At 39.4% G+C, this 22,836-nt stretch overlaps 1 protein-coding gene across 1 annotated transcript; it reads right to left on the bottom strand.

The window, feature by feature from the left end:
- On the bottom strand, nt 1–20,124 carry LOC101733990 (uncharacterized protein C11orf52 homolog). Its single transcript, XM_012967066.3, has 4 exons — nt 19,963–20,124; nt 4,802–4,833; nt 2,033–2,067; nt 1–1,299 (listed from the first exon to the last, which is right to left on the bottom strand). Exons 1-4 carry the CDS (start codon nt 19,998–20,000, stop codon nt 1,051–1,053), a joined length of 354 nt encoding a protein of 117 aa, XP_012822520.1. The 5' UTR covers nt 20,001–20,124; the 3' UTR covers nt 1–1,050.
- Between the last annotated feature and the right edge of the window lie 2,712 nt (nt 20,125–22,836).

Genomic DNA, 22,836 nt, shown 5'->3' with positions numbered 1-22,836 from the left:
TACACTACCTCTGTAGATTTTATTATTATTATAGATTTTATTACTTAAACACGATTATTATGAAAACAGTAAATATAGAAATGTTTGTAGTCAGCACCATTATATCTGCTTTTAAAAAACAAAAATCATGTTTAGTGGATCTGGATGACATTTTACAAGATGCAGCATAGTAATTGCTTTATTCTACGTAAGCTTGCAACCTTATTTGTTTTTTGTTTAATCTTCATTATTTGGTTTTCATAGTTTTTTAATTATTTGCCTTTTTCTAACACTTTCGTATGGGGGTCACTGATGCCTGAGCCAAAAAACGTATTGCTCTGTTAAGCTACAGTTTAATTGTTACTTTATATTACTTATTTTTCTATTCTCTCCTATTCATATATCACTCTTTTATTTAAACCACACCTGGTTGCTAAGGTAATTTGGATCCTAGCAACCAAATACCTGCTAAAACTCCAAGCTAGAGAGCTGCCAAACAAAAACTGAAATAATTAAAAAACTACAAATAATAAAAATGAAGAGCAGCTGCAGTTTGTCTCAGATTATTACTGTCTATATCATACTAAAAGTTAACTCAAAGGTGTACAACCCCTTTAAAGTAATATTTACATATCGCTTTTGATCCTCAGGCCATCCTCAGCATTTCCTCTCTGCATCTTGGTACCAAAAGATGACAGGTGCCATAAAACAGGAACGTATTTAGGAAAATATAAGGATTGTAGTAACTACATTAAGTTCCCCTTTTTACATAACATGAAAGCAGGAACCACTTTAATTTGGCATCATGAAAATAAATAAAAAAAAATACAGAGTTCCCATATAACCTAAAGAATAATTATAATAATGTCCTTCAGACAGTTCAGTCTTTTTGTAGAAACAGCTTCATAGAGAGGTTGTTCTGCTAGATACTCAAGGTTAGAATTTTTTGCATTGCATGTTCCATTGCAGATTCCAAGGTTTACTACAAAAAGATGTATCTAATCAAGTCCAATAATATCCAGAAACAAACAAATCGTACTCCAGAGTATCCTAATGCTTAAGCAGTGCTTATTAGACCAGAGTACCTTTGACAGGATTGTATTCCTTAGGAAAGTTAATAGAAGCGTACTCTGTTGCTTCTGGTTTTGGGGGAATGTCAGGCTTCCGTTTGGAGGTGTTTGTGGTGGGACGACGTAAGACCTCAATATCTGCATAATGAATATTTTCTTCTTTAGTTTTTTTTTGCTTGGCCTTGTCCACAACAGCGTAAACAGGAACCTCTGCTACTGTGTCATATGTGGGTGCATCATTGGGTGGTTTCTGTAGTATAGGAAAAAAAGGGTTACTTAGGTCTCTCCTATTTTAAAGGTATACTATCACTCCATGAAGAACAAAACAAAAACAAAGCACTAACTATGGCCTGAGAAATGTCGGTTAAAATTACAAAGATGGAAAGGAAAAAAAATGGTGTATTAACGAGTATTATAATGTAGGTGTTGGGGGAGAGATGAGATGAAGGGGGTGGACATAACAGTTGTAATTAAATGGCTCTTAATATTACCCTTTCCTGCCAGCCAGTTTTTGCACTTTTGGTACTTAAGCCCCATGTCTCCTGAATGGAGCAGTACCACATATGTATATTTTTATGGAGATTACTGGCGGTACCAGTTAACAGGTCAAAATTAGAAAAACCTTATGTGAATGTAAGTGTGAAAATGTGGTGTGCACAAAAAACAGGAAAAAAGCCATAAAAAAACAGTCCTGTGATAATTGCGTTGTAGGGCCTACATAACAGCTCCCTTGTCCCACTGCTCAGGGGGCTGATACTGCTCTTAACTCTCTGCGGCGGCAGCTTGCAAAGGGAAAATCTGTAACTGCAAAGAATGTATCAAATATATGCTTGGCAGGCAAAGCGTTAGTTGAAGTGTTTGTTCTTCTGTGAACTCTTTAAATAAAGTGTCGCTAGTAATGTTCATTGTGTTCAGCAGAATGTTATGTCAGTAAAATGTAAAGTTATAAGGCACAAGTTACTTTATAGAACCTGTATACTTACTTGGGTACGTTTAGTAGAGTGTCTTTTCTTTGAACCTAGAAAAGAAAGTAATCATTCATTCAGTCACCAATATATTTATTTATGTGTATATATAAATATTTGTGCAACATTTATTCAAAATAACTGATTGCATTACATGTTTTACTTATTTAAAGATGGCCTTAAATATCCTGCATATGGCATTACTTTCAATGTGGGTCACGGGACTGCAGGATATACAACCAACAGAGGTCCAGACCCATTTTTAGAGAGATATCCTCCTCCCCTGATGGCTTGCAACTCTGCTCAAATGTAGTGCCCCTTTTGGCCATTGTAAGCCTATACAGTCTTGTGTGCCAATGCAATCATTCAATGCGTGGCTAGGACAACAAACCAAGTAAGGACCCCCAAAGATATATGGGTACAGTTACCATAGGTCTGTGGTATATGATGTGCCTTTTTGAACATACTACAGTGGATCATTTTGTTACCTATGTAACTATTTATCAAAGACAGTTAAGAAAATCAATGTTCCCTCTAATTCCTTCTCAAATGTGTGTACTGTACAAAAAATTATTTTGTGTGTGCTGTTTTTAAAAACTGTGCTCAGGTCAGAATAAATACAAAATGTTGTGTTTTCATACAAAATTCTGCACATCAATGTCATACAAGAACAAATTATTAAACAAAAAAAAAAAGGTTTTGGCTTTGTTGTCGTTTTTGCCATTTTTGGATCATACTAAGAGAGTACCTGTAGGATGAGAACTGCCTCAACATACCGACTGCATTTTCAAAAATTACCAACAGATATCCAATTCAAGACCTGATAAGTCGCTGCCTCGGCTGCAGGGGCTGAGTCAGTAGTATGGCCAGCTTTAGCAGGAACAAATTATTGGCTCAATTATGTGGTCTTTGCTTGAACGGCTCATATTCCCAACAGTAAGCATATCGGGAAAGATCTGCTTATTTGGAGACCACTCCAAACAAGTGAATCTTATAGTGTATGGCCAGCTTAAAGGAACAGTAACACCAAAAAATTAAAGAGCTTTAAAGTAATAAAAATATAATGCACTGCTGCCCTGCACTGGTAAAACTGGTGTGTTTGCTACTATAATTTATATAATAAGCTGCTGTGTAGCCATGGGGGCAGCCATTCAAGCTGGAAAAAAGGAGAAAAGGCACAGGTTACATAGCAGATACAATAGTGTTTTATCTGTTAACTGCTATGTAACCTGTGCCTTTTCTCCTTTGAATGGCTGCCTCCATGGCTACATAGCAGCTTATTTATATAAATTATAGTAGACTTTCTGAAGTAAACACACAACTTTTACCAGTGCAGGGCAGCAGCACATTATATTTTAGTTACTTTTATACACTTTGGTGTTACTATTCCTTTAAGACTCTAGGTAATGCATGCAACCAGTGCATAGTATTGTGGCTTTGCTGTCTTGAGTTTGATTACAACCAGACTAACAGACACACATCCAAGAAGTAGCCTGGTAAACTTTATTCAGGACTTGCTGATAATAATTCTCTATTTTACTCCAGTTTATGATTCATTACTATTCCTTAAAGGGGAAGTATATATATATAAATATATATATATATATAGCCCTAAGATACAAAAGAACTATAATAGATGGGAAAGCAGTTAAAACACTGCTACCTGGACCTCTGTATTCCACAGTGTCTGCAGCAGAATGAGGAATGGGCGTGTTTCACTATGTTCATGTTTCTCTTCCTTATCTGTGCCTGACTTTCTCTTATCAGCAACTGACCAATGACAATCCAGTAAACAAACTCCTGTGCTTTTTTGTTAAGTCTGGTATAGGACAGTCCATGTTTTGTTTTTTCCCTCCAAGTCTAGTACAAAGCAGTCCCTTGCTTTTTTTCCACATCAGGACAGCCACTGGCCCTGTTGGTTTCCGGGAGCTGTGATCAGAGCTCATTTTTGGAGAATAGCATAAGATGCAAAATACAAAGGCTTCTAATTAAAAAACGGATAATTTTTAATGGGTTTATATTCAAATGTATTTTATTTCGCCTAAATAATACAATGATAATGATTTTTGACTATACATCCCCTTTAACGTTGGGGTTATGTAATAAATGGTGCAAGGTTAGCTATAGGGAATTTTATATTATATATATACACTGCTCAAAAAAATGAAGGGAACACAAAAATAAGACAGGAACTGCTGACACACTCCAGCCACATGAGGTCTAGCATTGTCTTGCATTAGGTGGAACCCAGGGCCAACCGCACCAGCATATGGTCTCACAAGGGGTCTGAGGATCTCATCTCGGTACCTAATGGCAGTCAGGCTACCTCTGGCGAGCACATGGATGGCTGCGCGGCCCCCCAAAGAAATGCCACCTAACACCATTGCTGACCCACTGTCATGCTGGAGGATGTTGCAGGCAGCAGAATGTTCTCCACGGCGTCTCCAGACTCTTGTCACGTCTGTCACATGTGCTCAGTGTGAACCTGCTTTCATCTGTGAAGAGCACTCCTTTATTGGGGATGTCTTGCTAATTGCCTATAATATCCACCTGTTGTCAACTCCATTTGCACAACAGCATGTGAAATTGATTGTCAATCGGTGTTGCTACCTAAGTGGACAGTTTGATTTCACAGAAGTGTGATTGACTTGGAGTTACATTGTGTTGTTTAAGTGTTCCCTTTATTTTTTTGACCAGTGTATATAATATAGTATAATAGAATTTTCTGGGGCTTTGCATAATTATCATTTATACCATGTTGAATGAACAAATAACTGATTATATTACCATTATGTTTACTTTTCTTCTTTCCCCCGAGTCTGAAAATAAAATACACATTAGCAATATATATAAATTCTCTAACTACAAACAGCTGTCCATTTGATTCACACTATAAAACACAACTGCAATTTTGAATTGAGCAAAATACCACTGCAACAAAATTTGCCCAAGTGGCAAATATGCTGTGTAATGCTAAGCAGACATGGTAGAGCAGTAGAGAGTGTGAGTGTTTTCACTGATGGTAGTAGCTGAAAATACTTGAAAATCTTAATGTTAAAAAATATAAATATATTGTTCCCACTAATCACTCTCTTACACATCTATGAGAACTGGTTGACCATTTACATATGCCAGCTGGGTTTTCTTCAAATAATAAAGAACATTTTTGTCACTAAAGGTTCTCAGAATGCAAATGCTGGCTGGATAATGCTCAATTGTCCAGCAACCTTTTTAATAATAGCTGTTGTCTGTCAACTGAATGTTGGTTTTCTGAGCAGAGATGTATCACTGTAGCTCTAGTCTGCTCAGCACATGAGCAATTATTGCTTAGATCACTTCTTCTCAGATTTTTTTCATCCAGGCTTTACATCTCAAATGCTTAACATAGTGTGAAATGCTGTCTGCCTGTACACGTAATTTTTGGGGGAAAGTAGCTATGGAAGGCAGGTATGCAGAGGATCAGGATCACCACCACCAGAAGAGGATCACCACTTCTTCAGGCAAAAAAACCCCACAGGTTTATTTGGGGCACACTCCTCCCAACATAAACATTACAAACAGTTCATAAGAAGTTCATTATGTGTTGCCTTTTTGAGATTCTCACACTCTGGAACCTTTTCCCGAGGCTTCTCACCATCCCCGCTGACTTTCACAGTCGTGAACACTCGGGCTACTCACTCAGCTACTCACTCAGCCCTGCTGTCTCTCCCCTCCTGGGATACCAGCTCACCAGCTTCTGGCACACTTTGGCTTCTCACTAAGCCTTATTGTTCCCACATTCATACACGTGGTCCCAACTCCCTCTGCTCCTTGCACTGGCAGGCAGCATCCCCTCTTGGAGTTCCTCACACAGGCAGACAGCCTTCCTGCCCTGTGCCCTGCGCTGAGAGACCTTTCATTGGTTACAGCTCCCTCTGCTCCTTGCAGTGGCAGGCAGCACCCCCAGCTCCTCTAGGAATTCCTAACACAGGCAGGCAACCTTCCTGCTCTGTGCCCTGCTCTGAGAGTGAACCCCTCTCTGTGAGTCAACATCTTTGAGTCCCCCACCTCACCAATGCTGTGTAATCCCATAGTTCTTTTATTTGCTGCTCACCTGCAGCCTAATCAGGCAGCTACCTACAGCTGGCCAACTGAAAATTCTAAATGGAGTATAGAATAGAGGACCCATCCTACTAACCCTCCATTTACTCCTAGACTCACTTATCCAGCTTTTCCTAAGCCACTTCTATGAAAACAACATTAGGTGCTGCAAAACCAGGCATTTTACCTTGCGCTACTTGTTTTCCCACACCAAACAGTGTTTTTATTCCTTGTATCGCTCACAATAGAGAACACTCACTAATTTGAAACATTCCAACCAACTCACATTTTGATGTTAACTAAACAGAGAAACACATACCCAGGCCCACTGACATGCAATATTTTACTATTTTAGGATAGGCTAACTACAGATTTAGTAGTTATAGCAGAGACTGCCATGTATGGCGAGTAAGAAATCCTCTTACAAATGTCACTTGCATGCCAAACACTGGTGAAGCCAGGAGGACTTGTGGAAAATTGTGTCTGATGTGTTACAAAATATGTGCGCAGTTGTGTTAAGTGTGGTGAGTTGGACACAGTTGCACTAGGCGCACTGCAACTGTACCATGCCATGCAAATTTGCTGGAATTTTGGAGAAAACGCTACATTATAGGGAAATAAAACATGTTAATTGAGCTTAAAATTTCACTTTTCTTACTTCACTTGTGCACTACGATTATTACATATTCTCCCCTTTGTAGTCTAAACTTTGCTAAATTGTATAAGGTGTATGTAAAAATTTAGGAGCAGTAATAGTGGCTATAACTGCTTTGAAAACTAGAGCAACTTTGGCTAACCCTCAACAGATTAGAAAAGAGCACTGAAATTTAAATTCTATTAGACTTATTTAACTACATATTAGAGATTTCTAGTGAAATATCAGGCCAGTATTCAATTGTTGGTTAATGGATAACTTATAAATAACTGATATTTATAAAGCTGTAAAATCCTTCAGACTTTATATTTGTTACAGTTCATTTGCTTTGTGAACTTCCTCAAATTCCAAATGGAGATATTCATGGTAAAGAAGTCAGGATTTTGCTTTAAATATGTTCACTTTCATGATTTTACCAGCATTTCGTCCTTGATGGAGGAAATGCAGATACAGGCTAAAACTGTCCCATATGCAGCGCCAGATTTTAAAACGGTGGGCCCCTAGGCCGCACACATCTTCCATGCTATGATGTCTCAATAAATTACACTGATATGATACACTAAGATAATGTGTGCTCTCCAGGCCATTGGTGTTTGAATTTGGAAATGCTGTACAGCCAGCACAGGGTCTGTAACCTGTTGAGGAGTACCTACTGACGACTTAAGGAGCTACAGAAGGAATTCATACAATTTTCAGGTCTCTAGATCTGTTGTAACCACAGCAAAAATTTTAAATAACAGACTTTAAAAAATACATTTTTAAATGTAATTTAATGCAGAATTAGAATTTTTTAAGATGAGAGAAACAGAGGGCCCAAATAACAACTGATATCTCTGGACTACCTGGACACCCTTCCCCCCCACACATCAAGATTACATGATTAATAAAGAATTCAAAAACATGAAGTGAAAATGTAACATAATACATTAAGTTAATGTTTCAGCCAATGTATTTCCCCTTGCTTAATCTGTTAATATAATGATATTTGATATAGAATGGAAAATGTTTGGTCTGACTCACAGTGCATTAGCAATCAGACACACCCTTTTTTTTAAATAGCAATAATTCATAATAGCAAACAATATCCCCTAACACCGATGTTTTTGTCCATGCTGGGAACTCCCTGAAGAAGATCTCTGTGGACTGAAATACTGGTGATATGTTAACACTTTTTTTCTTTTTATGATTTACAGTACATACATTTGTCAGATTCATTTTAATACATGCTTGTAACACTGAATAGCATGAATGCACCATACCAGAACACTTTCCATCTTCTAAAGATGTTTACACTAAAGCTCTATTCCAGCATACTGGATTCCATACATTCTCCATCCACTGTGGGAGATGACATTAACCCCACTCACAACCCACAGTCTAGGGGCTCGTACTCATGGGCCTTTGTCTGCACTCTAGGGAAACACAGGGTGAAATGCCTATGAGTACGAGCCCTAATAGGGAATTGACAGCAGTTACAATAGGTGGTCACAAATCAATATGAATTAACAGAGATTGCTGCCATATAGGAGTTGGCAGTTCTCCCTGATACCTGTGAACATTCTAAAATCGACTGCTTAATAATTTATAAGTTATTAATCTGCTGATGGCAGAAAGGGTATTTTCTCCACCCTCAGAGAAGCACCCAAAACCACCCCTGCTATCTTAAAATAACTTTAATGTAAAACTCTGGAACGGGCGGTTTTCTAACAAAGGTACGCCACCTTTGTCAGAAAAGCGCCCCTTCCAGCGTGTGATGATGGTGCGGAAAAAAAAAACCTCAGGTCATATTCCTGTAATTTAAAATTGTAGTTTTAGTGGGCTTTTTGCTGCCTTTTCCTGTTTTGCAAAGGGAAAGTATTCTTATTGTCAAATTCTTAAGGGTGAAGTGGGTTACAATCATCAAAGTCATGTAACTGGCTAACCCTAGAACTGTCTTCACCTGACCATCTAAATCAAACTGCATTTGGCCCTTAGAAACAAAATAAAATAAAATGTAATGGCATCTGTACAACATGATCAACATTCTACTGGATATTCATTTTTTTATTAATTTCAATGTTTCGTAACAGTATATGAATAGTAATTTTGAGTTATAATTTGCATTTACAGTATGCCAACTTAAATTAAATTGGTTTCCCCAGACTTTCCTAGTATCTCTTAAAAAAGTGTAAGGCTGTTCTTTATTTAGCTGGAAAACTCTCTATACATGGGTATTTAACCATGTAACACCTTGCCTACCTGTACTTTAATGGAGAACTAAACCCTAAAAATTTATATTGCTAAAAATGCCTTTTTTATATACTGCACTTATTGCATCAGCCTAAAGTTTCAGCATCTCAATAGCAGAAATGATCCAGGACTTCGAATTTGTCACAGGGGGTCACCATCTTGCAAAGTGTCTGAGACACTCACATGCTGAGTGTGCTCTGAGCAGCAGTTGAGAAGCTAAGTTTAGCAGTCCTCTGATAATAATTGCCCTGGTATGTGAGCTGCCATGTAGTAATTACCAGTATTAATTACTAATCAGCCTTATATCGTGACATTTATATTCTGTATTTACAGTACATTTTGAGTCGGTCCCTGAGCTCAGGAAAGTGACAGCAGCACAGAGCATGTGCAGGGGACCACAGAAAAGAAGATGGGGGGCTACTGGGGCATCTTTGGAAGCAGAGATCTTCCCTGCTAAAGGGCTGTGGTTGCCTTGGGCCTAGGCTGGTACAAAAACCCAAAACATACTGTACAGCATTTCTTGCCTACATCTTTAGCTAGGCTTTAATCTCCTTTAAGTACATTCCTAGGGGCTGATTTACTAAGACACGAATTCGAATCCGAATTGGAGAAATTCTGATTGGAAAACGAACATTTTGCGACTTTTTCGGGTTTTTTTTGCGATTTTTTCGGCGCCTTTACGACTTTTCGGAAATTGTCGCTACTTTTTCGTTACCAATACGATTTTCACGAAAAAATGCGAGTTTTTCGTAGCCATTATGATTCGTATCTTGTTGCGACTTTTTCGTATTGAGCGCTCGTAAGCGGCGGCCGAAACTTTCAGACATAGCATGATTTTGGAAGCCTCCCATAGGACTCAATGGCACCCTGCAGCTCCAACCTGGGCCAAGAAAAGTCACCATACTGAAGCTTGAATGAATCCGAACGCTACGAAAAAATTGCAACATTTTGCGCAACTTTCGGAATGGCTACGAAAAAGGCGCGACTGTTCGCGCAAGTTTTAACGCTACGAAAAAATCGCCAGATTTTGCGATGGCATTTGGATGGCAACGAAAAAGTCGCAATAATTTTCCGAAAAAAATCGGCAAATACCGATCATTACGAAAAAGACGCAATCGGACGCATTCGGCCGGTTCGTGAGTAAGTAAATGGGCCCCCTAGTGTTCTATACTACCCGACTGTTAAGAACATAAGCATTAATGCATCTTTATTGTGAGTTGTGAAAATTCTTATTCAATCTTATTTATTCACCTTGATTCAAGCAGTAATGCAGTTAAGTAATTCACTCATTCTGCAATCTAACACACATCAACGATATTTCAAAAGAAAAGATTTGAGTCTGAATTTCACTGTACAAGGGTGGGCATATTAAAATAATAATAATAAAATAATAAAGGTCATTATAGGAACTCTTTCATTAATGGGTAGAGGTGGAAGTGCTTGAGCAAAATTGAGCTGCATAGAACACTTGGCCAGGAATGAAAATCTGACATCATGTACAGACCTCAGTGTTTTAAGTTGCTTTGTGCACCTGCCACATGTTAGCACCACAGTATACGCTTCTAGTGATCTGGCACAGAGAGGGATAGGAGATGGACCTTTTCTGCTCTTTTGCTGCTTCTGTGTGTCTGTTTCAACAAGAACTGCCAGACCCTGGATGGGGAAAGGGAGGGGGTGGAGGGGGAGCAGAACGGAACCAGGCTGCGAGACTTGGGAGAGATGTGCTGCCTGAGCTCAATAAATCTATGGTAAATTAATTTTTTTTTAAAAACCACATATACTATTACAGTCTTTCTATGCTATATTTGGTCATAAAAGTATGTAGAAAGGATATATTGAATGTAAAAATGTTGTGTTACATTTCATTTAAAGCTTTCCCAAACACCAGCAAGTCTGAGATTTTGTGTGAGGAAAATTAGGTTATCAGAAATGTAGGAGGTGGGTAGATGCAGGGTGCTATCGAACTGCGGAAACAAGGTGGCAAAAATGTGGGGAACTGATGAACTGGAGTAACACAAGAGTGGCTAAATATGGCAGAGGATGATAATGGCTAAATCATTAACTGATGCAAGTTAATGATTAAGAGAATAAGTTGTTGATAATGGAATATGTGTTTTGATTCACTGAACAGCTCAGTGACACTGTTCTAGCACTAACTGTCTCACCGGCTTTGCTTCAAGTACACAATGCCCCATACTGGGCACTGCTCCAAGCAAAGCATAAGAAAAGGCCTAAGAGGCCTGAAACATTGCTGCTCTCCACGTCATGGCAATTCTCTTCAAATATAGACTTTTTAAAGATGGAATCCTGAAAAAAAATAAAAGTATACTGCTCCCTGCAAATGCCTTACTAACAGGCTGGTGGCTGGTTGAAACAACTTGCTTTTTCAATTCAACAAAAAAGGGATAAGTATATTTTATTAACTTTATTCAAAATCATTGTGTTTTTTAACTGTTGGGTTTAATTTTTTTCAAAAGTATTTGCTTACAGCACGTTTGCCAGAAGTTGCATTCCTTTGTAGTTACCCTCAGTTTGAGGTAGGTGGGGTTTGATTAGTTGCACCTTAACAGACAGTATAAATAGAACCACTGGGACTCCAGTGGAGCTTGCTCTGGTTGTTGGTGCTCTTTAAGTTATTGCTCTGTAAGTGGAGTTATAAACCTCAGGAGTTACAAACTAAGGGAGTTTAAAACAAGGTACTAAGTTTGCATTTATTGCAAATCTTTTTCCCCTGTTTAACTGTTTCTGTAACTGGGAGAATGAGTGGCAGCAACACTGAAGGTCTGACACAGTGCACAGCCTGCCACATGTATGCGGATGTGGAACAACAGTTCCAAAGTGCATACCTCTGTTATGGATGTGAGCTAATTGCCGCTTAAGAGGCTCGCATTAGAGCCCTAGAGGAACAAGTTGCAACACTGCGTTCGATTGACAATCTTGAGAGGAGTCTTTTGCTCACTGAGCAGGAGCTACCGGGGTCAGATAGTTTGGGGGGAGAGGAGCAGCGAAAGGATGATAAGGCAGTAAGCTGGGTGACAGTTAGACAATCTAGTGTGGGGAAGAGAAAGAGGGAGGCTGCGCCAGGGTTTGCGCATCCCAACAGATTTGCCAGATTGTGTGAAGAAGATTGGAGTGTGAACTCTGGACTGGTGGTTCTAGATGAGGCTGATCCCTCTAACAGCTGGGAGACCAGTTTCTCTAATAGTGGCGTGGAGGAGAGCAGAGCTAGGCCTAAACAGATGGTGGTTATAGGGGATTCAATCATTAGGAGAGTGGACAGGGTAATCTGTCGATAAGGCTGACAAATGTTTGGGAGGGGCTGGGCATGACCCAGCTGTCTTGGTACATATTGGTACTAATGACAAAATGAATGGTAGGTGGGGGACCATAAAGAGTGAGTTCAGGATACGGTACTTGAATACATTGCAGTTCACAATACTATTAGTTTGTGCCAGCATGGTTTTATGCTTAACAGATCTTGCCAGACTAATTTAGTCGCCTTTTATGAGGAAGTAAGCAGGAACCTCGATGCTGGAATGGCAGTTGATGTCATCTACTTGGACTTTGCTAAAGCGTTTGATACAGTACCTCACAGAAGGTTAATGATCAAATTGAGGAATATTGGCCTAGAACATAATATTTGCAATTGGACAGAAAACTGACAGAAGGATAGATTACAAAGAGTGGTGGTAAATGGAACATTTTCTCATTGGGCCAGTGTTAGTGGAGTGCCGCAGGGGTCAGTCCTTGGTCCTTTGCTTTTTAACTTGTTTATTTATGACCTGGAGGTGGGCATAGAGAGTACCATTTCTATTTTTGCTGACAACACTAAATTGTGCAAAACTATAAGTTCCACGCAGGATGCTGCCGCTTTGCAGAGCGATTTGACAAAATTAGAAAACTGGGCAGCAAATTGGAAAATGAGGTTCAATGTGGACAAGTGCAAAGTTATGCACTTTGGCAGAAATAATATAAACGCGAACTATCTACTGAATGGTAGTTTGTTGGGGGTATCCTTAATGGAGAAGGATCTGGGGGTTTTTGTAGATAACAAGTTGTCTAATTCCAGGCAGTGTCATTCTGTGGCTACTAAAGCAAATAAAGTGCTGTCTTGTATAAAAAAGGGCATTGATTCAAGGGATGAAAACATAATTTTGCCCCTTTATAGGTCCCTGGTAAGGCCTCACCTTGAGTATGCAGTGCAGTTTTGGGCTCCAGTCCTTAAAGGAGAATGCAAGTCAAAATTTAAAAAGCATACTGCCCAATAGTCCTCCTATTGTTTAGTAAAAACGCCACACTTTTGGCTCACCTAATCAAATATTTACTCAGTCACACTTACTTCACATTTTCTAGAACAGGCAGCCATCTCTTAAAAGGTATTCTCTCTATCTTTCCCTCCTTGCCTCATGCTGCACACGTGTTTCATTCCCTCCCCCCACTCCCCTCTGCCAGATCCGCTTCTGATTGGCTGGTGGGCATGTGTAGCTCAGAACAGGAGACAGGATCAAGTTACACACATGCTCAGAGAATAGGAAGGCTGCCGCTGGCAGCTTACAGGAAGGACAGAGATTTCAGTGATGTCACTGTAGTCTTCCACTGCTGTAGGCTGCCAGCACCATATCTCAGAGAAGCAAGCAGGGTTCTGGGAATTTAGATATGCAGTAAGTACTTAAAAAGAATGCCTTTAGACTTACTTTTAATTTATATTAACCTTCATTGTCCTTTAAGAAGGATATTAATGAGCTTGAGAGAGTGCAGAGATGTGCAACTGAACTGGTAAAGGGGATGGAAGATTTAAACTATGAGGTGAGACTGTCGAGGTTGGGGTTGTTTTCTCTGTAAAAGAGGCGCTTGCGAGGGGACATGATTACTCTGTACAAGTACATTAGAGGGGATTATAGGCAGATGGGGGATGTTTTTTTTCCCCATAAAAGTGATCAACGCACCAGAGGTCACCCCTTTAGATTAGAGGAACGGAACTTCCATTTGAAGCAGCGTAGGGGGTTTTTCACGGTGAGGGCAGTGAGGTTGTGGAATGCCCTTCCTAGTGATGTGGTAATGGCAGATTCTGTTAATGCCTTTAAGAGGGGCCTGGATGAGTTCTTGAACAAGCATAGTATCCAAGGCTATTGTGATACTAATATCTACAGTTAGTATTAGTGGTTATATATATAGTTTATGTATGTGAGTGTATAGATTGGTAAGTATAGGTTGTGTGTGCTGGGTTTACTTGGAAGGGTTGAACTTGATGGACTCTTTTTTCAAGAGTGATACCACTCTCAGCCCCATTAGGATTTTTGGTCTTATTCACACCAAGGGAATACTAAATGGCCATATAAGATGACTCCCACTGCATACTGATTGGTCCCATGATATCTCTCCCACCACATACTGACTGACCTTATGACATCACTCATAAAGGGGCAGATTTATCAAAATGTGAGTTTAGAGCTTAATGCACAAAAACCCAAGTTCTAGTCATACCTATGAGATAAATAGGTGAATTTTAGAACTCACCAATTGCTAAATACAGTCCCATAGTAATGAACAGAATGTGGGTGAGTTTTTATGTATTAAAGGAGAAGGAAAGGCTAATTAAGTGTTAAAGTGTTAAACTCTCAAGCTGCAGGCATACCTTTATTTCTTTCAATAGTGCCCTTAAAGTGGACCTGTCACCCAGACATGAAAAGCTGTATAATAAAAGTCCTTTTCAAATGAAACATGAAACCAAAACTCATTTTTATATTAACATATTCAAACCCATTATAAATGCATTTAAAAATCCCAGCTGTCAATCATATACTGCCTGTCCCGCCTCTATCCCTTAGGCATAGAGGTGGGGCAGACAATTACTTAAAGGAACAGTAACACCAAAACATGAAAGTGTATAAAAGTAATAACAATATAATGTACTGTTGCCCTGCATTGCTACAACTGGTGTGTTTGCCTCAGAAAGACTACTATAGTTTATATAAGTTAGCTGCTGTGTAGCCATGGGGGCAGCCATTCAAAGGAGAAAAGGCACAGGTTACTTAGCCAATAACAGATAAACCCCCATTATATGGGGCTTATCTACTAGTTATCTGCTATGTAACCTGTGCCTTTTCTCCTTTTTCCAGCTTGAATGGCTGCCCCCATGGCTACACAGCAGCTTATTTATATAGTAGCTTTTCTGTAGCAAAAACACCAGTCTTTTGCAGAGCAACAACACATTATATTTTAATTACTGTAAAACACTTTAATTTTTTGATGTTACTGTTCCTTTAAACTTTCCATTCAGCACTCACATTCTCCCTACCTTCTCACCACTTGTGTAGGCAGTGCACAGGCAAAGGCATCAGGTCCCCCATTCTGGCACATACACAAGATTTTGGGGTGATGCAAAGCTTGTCTTAAAACAGTGCCCACAAAATGGCAGCTGTCTGCTGGCTGTGAATGTATATTCCCAAGACTGAACGAAACAAGATGTATATAATTTATATAGTATGTGAAGTTAAATTTGCTTAACAAACACAACAGAAAAGAAATTGGAATTATTTCTTAGGGTGACAGGTTTAAGTCTCCCCATATTTCGCCTGTTCAGATGATCAGAAGCCTCAAAGGAAAAAAAAATACCAAGCTCTGTAAAGGAAGTTCCCATAATGCCACACTCCTGCACCAAGACCAAGACCCCTGAACATGGCAGAAAGCATATTGAGATACCTTATACCACACACAATGGGGCTGTCATGGAGTAAAGAGCAAAACTTCTGACACTATTAAAAACATTTGTGTGATATGTCCCATCCTCCCCAGAATCACTGTTTCAGTTCCACTCATCCTGCCCCAAACCTGAGTCTGTGGGCTCCAAGAATAATTTAATTGCACAAATACATGCAGAGGGCAACCTAATTTACGATTGCTGTACAATACAGAGAACTGGACCAACTATTAACCAACACACTGAATTAACAGACATTTTTGCACATTCTAAATTAAATGACAGTAATTTATTGAGTAAAATGGTATATGTATAGATTTATGCACACACATTTTAAGTATATATTTTTTAAGGCATGTGGCACACAGGGCATACTCTGACTAATTCTAGGAAAACTGGCCAGTTAGAATGCCTGACATTGTAGTAAATCCTGCCTAAACTGGATCCAAATATAAATTGAAGTGTTAGAGGAGGTGGATATGTAAAACACTGAAAAGAAGAGCTCCATATTTTTAGAGAAAGCAATGCAATGCTTTCTTTGTAGCTCCCATGAAGTGACAATTTTACTGTGCTAAAGCAATGCTGAGAAAGAAAATATCATTATGGAGCAGTGTTGGCAGTGTCTGAATATGGTACGGCACTTAAAGGAAAATTAACATTAAAAATGTATAAGTAAAAAATCTATTCTACCCTGCCCCAATAATTGCTCTATCCTGCAAACCATTTATTATTTTGAATGCTTTAGTACAAAATACCTGTCAAAACTTGGCTTCCGGTCATTTGAAGAAAGGCGATATGGCGATGCAGGGAATATTGGGGGAAGAATCCACTATGCGGCAATCGATTGATCGAGCCTAACCTGACTACTTCCTATACAGAAGCAAGGCTAGACTCGATCAATCGATCGCTGCATAGTGGCTGCTTCCCCCGATACTTCCCCTGCAGTCCCTAAGTTTCACCAACTATGACATAATAAGGGGCAGGTTTTGATGGGCATGGGGGCATGGCTACCAAGTGGGCATGGTTTTCTGTGCATCGAGGATATCCCTCTTTTCATTTTTCAAATGTCGGGAAGTATGCCATGTCATTAAGATGATAATAATCCGCTGTGGGAATTTTCAAGACCTAACTTTATCTTTATATTTATTATCTACATAGGTTTAAAAAAGGATTTAATTGTTTCACCATAATGACAGGGGCCTGTTGACATCTCTGCTTTTGGCAGTGGCTTAACAATACAAAATGCAGACCAAGCAACTTTTGAGGGATCACAAAATGACAAGATGATTTTAAGTGATACAATATATATGTGGAGAAAACAATTACAATTACAAACATTTGGTGCACAGGGAACTAAAATATAACACACTCTTTCTTTTTTCTAAATAAAGCTGAGAAAAAGGCAACAATGATGGGTAATGTCACAAAAAGCTCTACAGTCATCAAAACTACTAACTGTACTGGGAGGGGGGCAGTGCCTGGGTGGAGCAGGGTATGACCTGGGTGGCATATAGCCCAGCTTGGGACGGCAATTGGGTGGTGACTCTGTTGTAGGAGAAGCAAGGGATAAGGCTCCAGGCTGTCCTGGTGTTTGCTATTTTTGGATTCAGAGTGGTAGTGCAACAATAGCTGCTACCAGAGCTGTAGACTCAATTAAAATTAATGGGTATGCACAGAAGATTTTTGAATTTGAACAGAGACTAAGGGGGCATATTTATTATAGCGTGTAAGCCAACATCATTAGTGATGTTGCCCATAGCAACCAATCAGTAATTAGATTTGTCACCTACAGTCTCCAACAAGTTATGAAACAAAAGCAAAGATCTAATTGGTTGCTATGGGCAACACCACTGGTGATGTTGGCTTACACACTATAATAAATATGGCCCTAAGTCACCAAATGTGCAAAAATAAAGATTGGGTTGGAATTCATATGCTGTCTGTGTATTTATTGTACATCAGAATTGATTTAAGGCATTACAACTGGCCTTGATCTTGATGGATATTCTCAGGTAATGTGCATATTTAGTGGTATTATATCATATATCATATCATATATCATTTTATGATCTAATGATCTTATGATCTAATTATGAATTTAGAATTCAATGGGTTTTATTATGGATGGAAATTAGGGGGTAGTGTAATAAACAGTCTATAGTTTCCTACTTGTCTGATATCCAATTGCAACTAATCAGCAGGCAGCTGATTCCCAGTCAACTGTTTCAAAACAACTATTTGAATGGTTGCTATGGGTTACTAAGACTTTTTATTACATTACCCTAGAGGTGTCCTATATTGCACAGCAGATGAGACATGGTTGCAATAAGTGGAGGCAGCTGGAAATAGTTGGGGAGAAGGGGTTAGGAAAGCAACACTTTTATTTAATACAGTAATGTCTGGTCCATACTATTTCTGATTGGGCAAGACAATTATTAGCCCCAGCGACACTTAAAAAGGGTGATAAGGGTTGCAGGTCCTGACCATTCTGTTTATGTAGCCCCAAGATATATGTATTTATTGATATACCTCTCCCCGTACATGCATCACTAAACTTTTTATAGGAAGGAGGTCCCAGCCCGAAAGAGCTTACAGTCTAAGAGTAATAGCAGATGAGTTGATTTGTTGCTCGCTGAGAAATCTGTGTTGCCTGTGGGTGACAATTCTGCAAATATCTTAGCATTGATGTCAGTGTGAATTGCTGGTGGTAAAACATATCAATGACATAACTGCTGGAAAAACCAGGTGAAGAGTATTTCAGGCGGTTATAAATATGTTTTAACCACCAGAAATGTACACTGCCACCAGTGCTAAGGTATTTTTTAGAGATTTTTCACTCACAGGGTAGCATAGATTTCCCGCTATTGTAAACTATAAGTATATTATAAGTCACCAAGGATGATAATATAAAAGCATGAGGCTGAAGGCCAAATGCTTTCATATAGGTTATGAAACTCAAAAGTAATCCTTATATTTTACAACAGGGGGTACATTATTTTTAGTGAGTCATATGAAATTACATTGCTAAGCTATGATTATAACTGATGATATCACAAAGCACAGTTTATAAGGATACATTTACAGGATAATTATGGCTCTTGTATATTATAAGGATATCATTTACAGGATATTCATGGCTCTTGTGTGTTTTATAGTGAATAATGTATCCTCCTATTGTAAAATTAGGATATTATAAGTCTAGAGAAGTTTTATGGCCATATAAAAGTTCATGGAACTCTGAAGTGACCTCCAATATCCTCATATTATTCATTATAATTCACAAGTTTCAGTGAGCTGTGAAAGAAATTACACCACTAAGCACCATTTAAAAGGCAGGGGTGTTTTCGGGCCCTGAGCTGCCCCCCCACAACTTTTACCTTTACAGCTGGAAAGGGGGTCGCGTATCGCTAGTCTAGAGCCGAATTTCCGCTTTAAAAAACGGAAATTCAGCTCTTAAAGTTACCAGGAGCGGCTTTTTGCTGCCCCTAGTAACTTTGGGGGTGCTGCCGCCTGAGGCAAGTTCCCCAACTATATATACATATAGTTATAGATATAATTTATAGGCAGGGTTGGACTGGCACTGGGAATAAACCCGGTGGGCCCTGCACCCTCCAGTCCGACCCTGTTTATAGGATATTCAAGGCTGTTGTGTTTTATAATGTTATCAATTTATACATATATTAATACATATATTTGTATTTTCTGGTGACTTCTATGTATGATAATTCTCACCAATACAAATATGGAGTAACCACGGAAAGATGATTTAGGAAATAATAACTTCCCACAATATTTACCTGGAATAACTCCAGTAAGATGTCTTGAGGAAATAACTTAAGGGACAGCGTCTGCCATAAATCTCAGTGGAAATGCTGGGAAACCTTGCACTTGCCTAGCCCTAAACTACCTGTCGGCTTCACTTATTTGGCTAAAAGGCATCATTGAGACCAAAAACATTCCGTTCCCGATGGCAAGCTTTAGCATTTAGCGCTTAATTACGTTCAAGGTCAAAGAGAACATTTTTTCTCTTGTGTAACGAGTTCTGCGCTTGAATCCTAAGACAAATTCCCACAGACGCACAGGCGCACCGCTGAGTGAAAGCGAGGCAGCGGGCACTGACCCGGCACTGAGCTAAGGAACAGGTGTATGCGGGGGAGGAACAGCAACTTGTCGCACAGGGCTGCGAGAAATATCCCACATCAGCCAGAATAGTCACTCCGCACACCCCAATGCTCGCTTGTATGAGCGAACCCCCCTGCTGAAACAGCCACACAAGTTACTTACGAGACAGGCCACAATTTGCTGCTACCAACGTTTCCCATCACGTCCTAGTTTTCTCCATAGGGTGTAATGAATCTCAAAAATGAGCTGCAGTTTCCTGGTTCTTGGCGGCTCTTTGTTCAAGAAGAGTGTCAGGTTTCTTGGATTCACTGTTTCACTGTTACTGTTAGGGGAGGGGATAGGTCTGACTGAGCTGCACTGATTACTGAGTAATGGAAGCAGGAAATATGCAGGTAAAATACAGGGCTGAACTATTAATAGAGCAAATAGCACATGCAGGTACAGCATATACACTATACATAAAGTGCCCCTAAGCTCTGCTTTATATGTTTGCATAGTCATTAACAAGCACATATATACAGGCATATTCATAAATTCATGAGTCTGCAGCCCCACATTTATTATAAACATAGAATATTTTAGGATGGTTGCATTAACTTAACAATTCTGCACTGCAGCTTCTCCCTCATAGCACTGCCCAAGTTATTCACCACCACAACATGTGTACCATATCTGCACTGTTTGTACTTAAATGTACACACCTACATTGGACCATTTTGCCTCACGATATCTGGTATATTTTCACTCCTCTAAGACTCTAGAACCCAAACTTCAGACCTGCCAGACAGCCACTGACTTATTTGTATGTATATGTATGTTTATGGTGCTATTTGTATACCATAATATGTACATTTTAGTTAATTGCACACTATCTCTTCTAAATTAGTTTTAACTTTAACGTCAGTTTACAACATTTGGTGCTTTCCAATAAAATAACTAATAGGCGAGGCCCCTTTTTGTGAAAAACATATTTAAAGTGGTGGGTCTTAATTTTTTCTACTGGAGCCCAGTAAGTTGTAGTTATGTGAAACAAAACTGTTTTAACATACTCATGTATGTATGCCACCTTCTGAAATTACTCATAGGCAGAAGAAGACTGATGTCTAGGAAAAGAAAAGTATTGCAACAGTTTCCTTTTTTCCTGGGCCTAATTTTTAGTATGATGTAGACACTAATATTCTAAGACAGTTTGCAGTTGTTTTTTATTTTTTGTGTTTTTTACAGTTATTTAACTTTTTGTTTTGCAGCTTTCCCGTTTGGAATTTCAGCAGCTATCTGGTTGTTAGGGTCTTGTTTACCTTAGCAACCAGGCAGTGGTTTAAATGAAAGGACAAAGGGGTACGCCCCTGAAACGATGCTGCTATACTTTGAATAAACACGCAGGGGCTAAGCCCCGCTTGCATCACACTTGTGCCAGTCAATTCTCTGCTGGACTATGGGGAGAGTGCCAACTCTCTAGGCTGTGCACCGAGTCTAAGGATTGGAGGAGGAAAGGGTGTGCTGGTGGAATTTTTTGTCTTTAAATGAAAGGTTGGAATATGAATAGGAGCAGGACTGAAAAGTAAGATAAGTAATAAAAAGTAAAAATAATAAAATTATCAGATCACAGAGCAATAGTTTTTGGCAGCTGGTAAGTGGGTAAGTGGGGTAAGTGACTCCTATTTGAATGCTGGAAAGTGAAAGACGAATAATTAAAAAAAAACTAATAAACAATAATAATAATAGTGAAGACCAATTGCAAAATTGGTAGAAATAGGACATTGTATAGTTCCATGATATGTTCTGCAACTAAAAGTTAACCTAAAGGTGAACCACCCCTTTAAAATACCCCTTTATACACATACAGAGGTAAAACAAAGGAAAGTAACACAAAATAATTAACTACCGTATATTGCATAATAGCTTCTAGGATTGCGGAGCCAGACTGGGAACCAGAGCTGGCAAAGACCATGTCAAAGCTTAATTTTAGCAAAATAGAAATGCACTAGAGACACTAGAGTGATCCAACTCCTCCTTCGCATTGTTCCATTGTGAAGTGATGGAAGAGGGACAGAATCCATGAATTCACAATTGAACATGGTGAGAGAGGGGTTGCATTACATTGTGAGCCTAAAGCAGCATGGGAAATGGGATTTACAAATTACATTTGTCAGTGTAAAAATATTTTTTGGAAGTTTATACTTTCTGTTAATTGGAAAGAAAAGGTGTCTACCACTAAGCCTTCCAAATTATCTCTCCAGCCTTAGGGCTGTGACACAAGGGGAGATTAGTTGCCGCACAACAAATCTCTCTTGTTGCGGGCGACTAATCTCCCCGAAATGCCATCCCACCGGCTAGAATGGGCAATTTGCCGAAGTCATGGAAGATGCCTTGAGAGGAAACTTCCGCGACCGGCAAATCGCAGTGCCACGTATGCCATCCCACCGGCGATTTACATTCTAGCCGGTGGGATGGCATTTCAGGGGGTTTAGTCTTGCGGCGACTAATCTCCCCGTGTGTCACAGCCCTTAAAGGAGACATATCCTACAAAAAAAAGACTGTCCCAGTGAATTATACTCCTCTAGATATAGAAGTATTTGTGCTTAAAAAAAGTTGTGTTTCTGACTGATTTATTGAGAAATTCCACAAAAACCCCACTAGTCCTGCCCATCAGTTCCACTTCCTGCTGGCTAAATTCTCTGGATGAGCTGGGGAGCCGGCGGCCCTCCGTTCCCTGCACTGTAGGATAGGAACCAATCAGTAGCTAGGCTGACCTGATAGGGAACTGAAGCCTTTCTGCGCTTGTGTGAGTGCAGGGCTGTGATTGGCTCTCCCCCTCCTACTGTGCTTCTGGCAGGGACCGTTAGGACACGCCCACTCTCCATTTCAAACTTGGCAGAGAAGTGATAGGATCTATAGGGAGCTCCAATAAAGGGGCCATTGTTACAGATAGGATTAATGTTTAGCCCAAAGGGAAACCAGCACCATATATTATTCATAATTGCCTACAAAATTAGGGTTTTTCCCATTTATCCAATATGTCTCCTTTAAGATGAG

Source organism: Xenopus tropicalis, chromosome 7 (genome assembly GCF_000004195.4).
Source record: "Xenopus tropicalis strain Nigerian chromosome 7, UCB_Xtro_10.0, whole genome shotgun sequence".
In the NCBI taxonomy this organism is placed as follows: Eukaryota; Metazoa; Chordata; class Amphibia; order Anura; family Pipidae; genus Xenopus; species Xenopus tropicalis.
This window is presented reverse-complemented; position numbering and strand designations above follow the sequence as displayed.

Excerpts from the sequence above, each read along its gene's own strand:
- LOC101733990 (XM_012967066.3), bottom strand. The coding sequence starts at position 20,000 with ATGGGAAACGTTGGTAGCAGCAAATTGTGGCCTGTCTC. Across the intron at positions 2,068-4,801 it reads GAAGAAAAGTAAACATAATG|GTTCAAAGAAAAGACACTCT; the intron begins GTAATATAATCA and ends TTTCTTTTCTAG. Across the intron at positions 1,300-2,032 it reads ACTCTACTAAACGTACCCAA|AAACCACCCAATGATGCACC; the intron begins GTAAGTATACAG and ends CCTATACTACAG.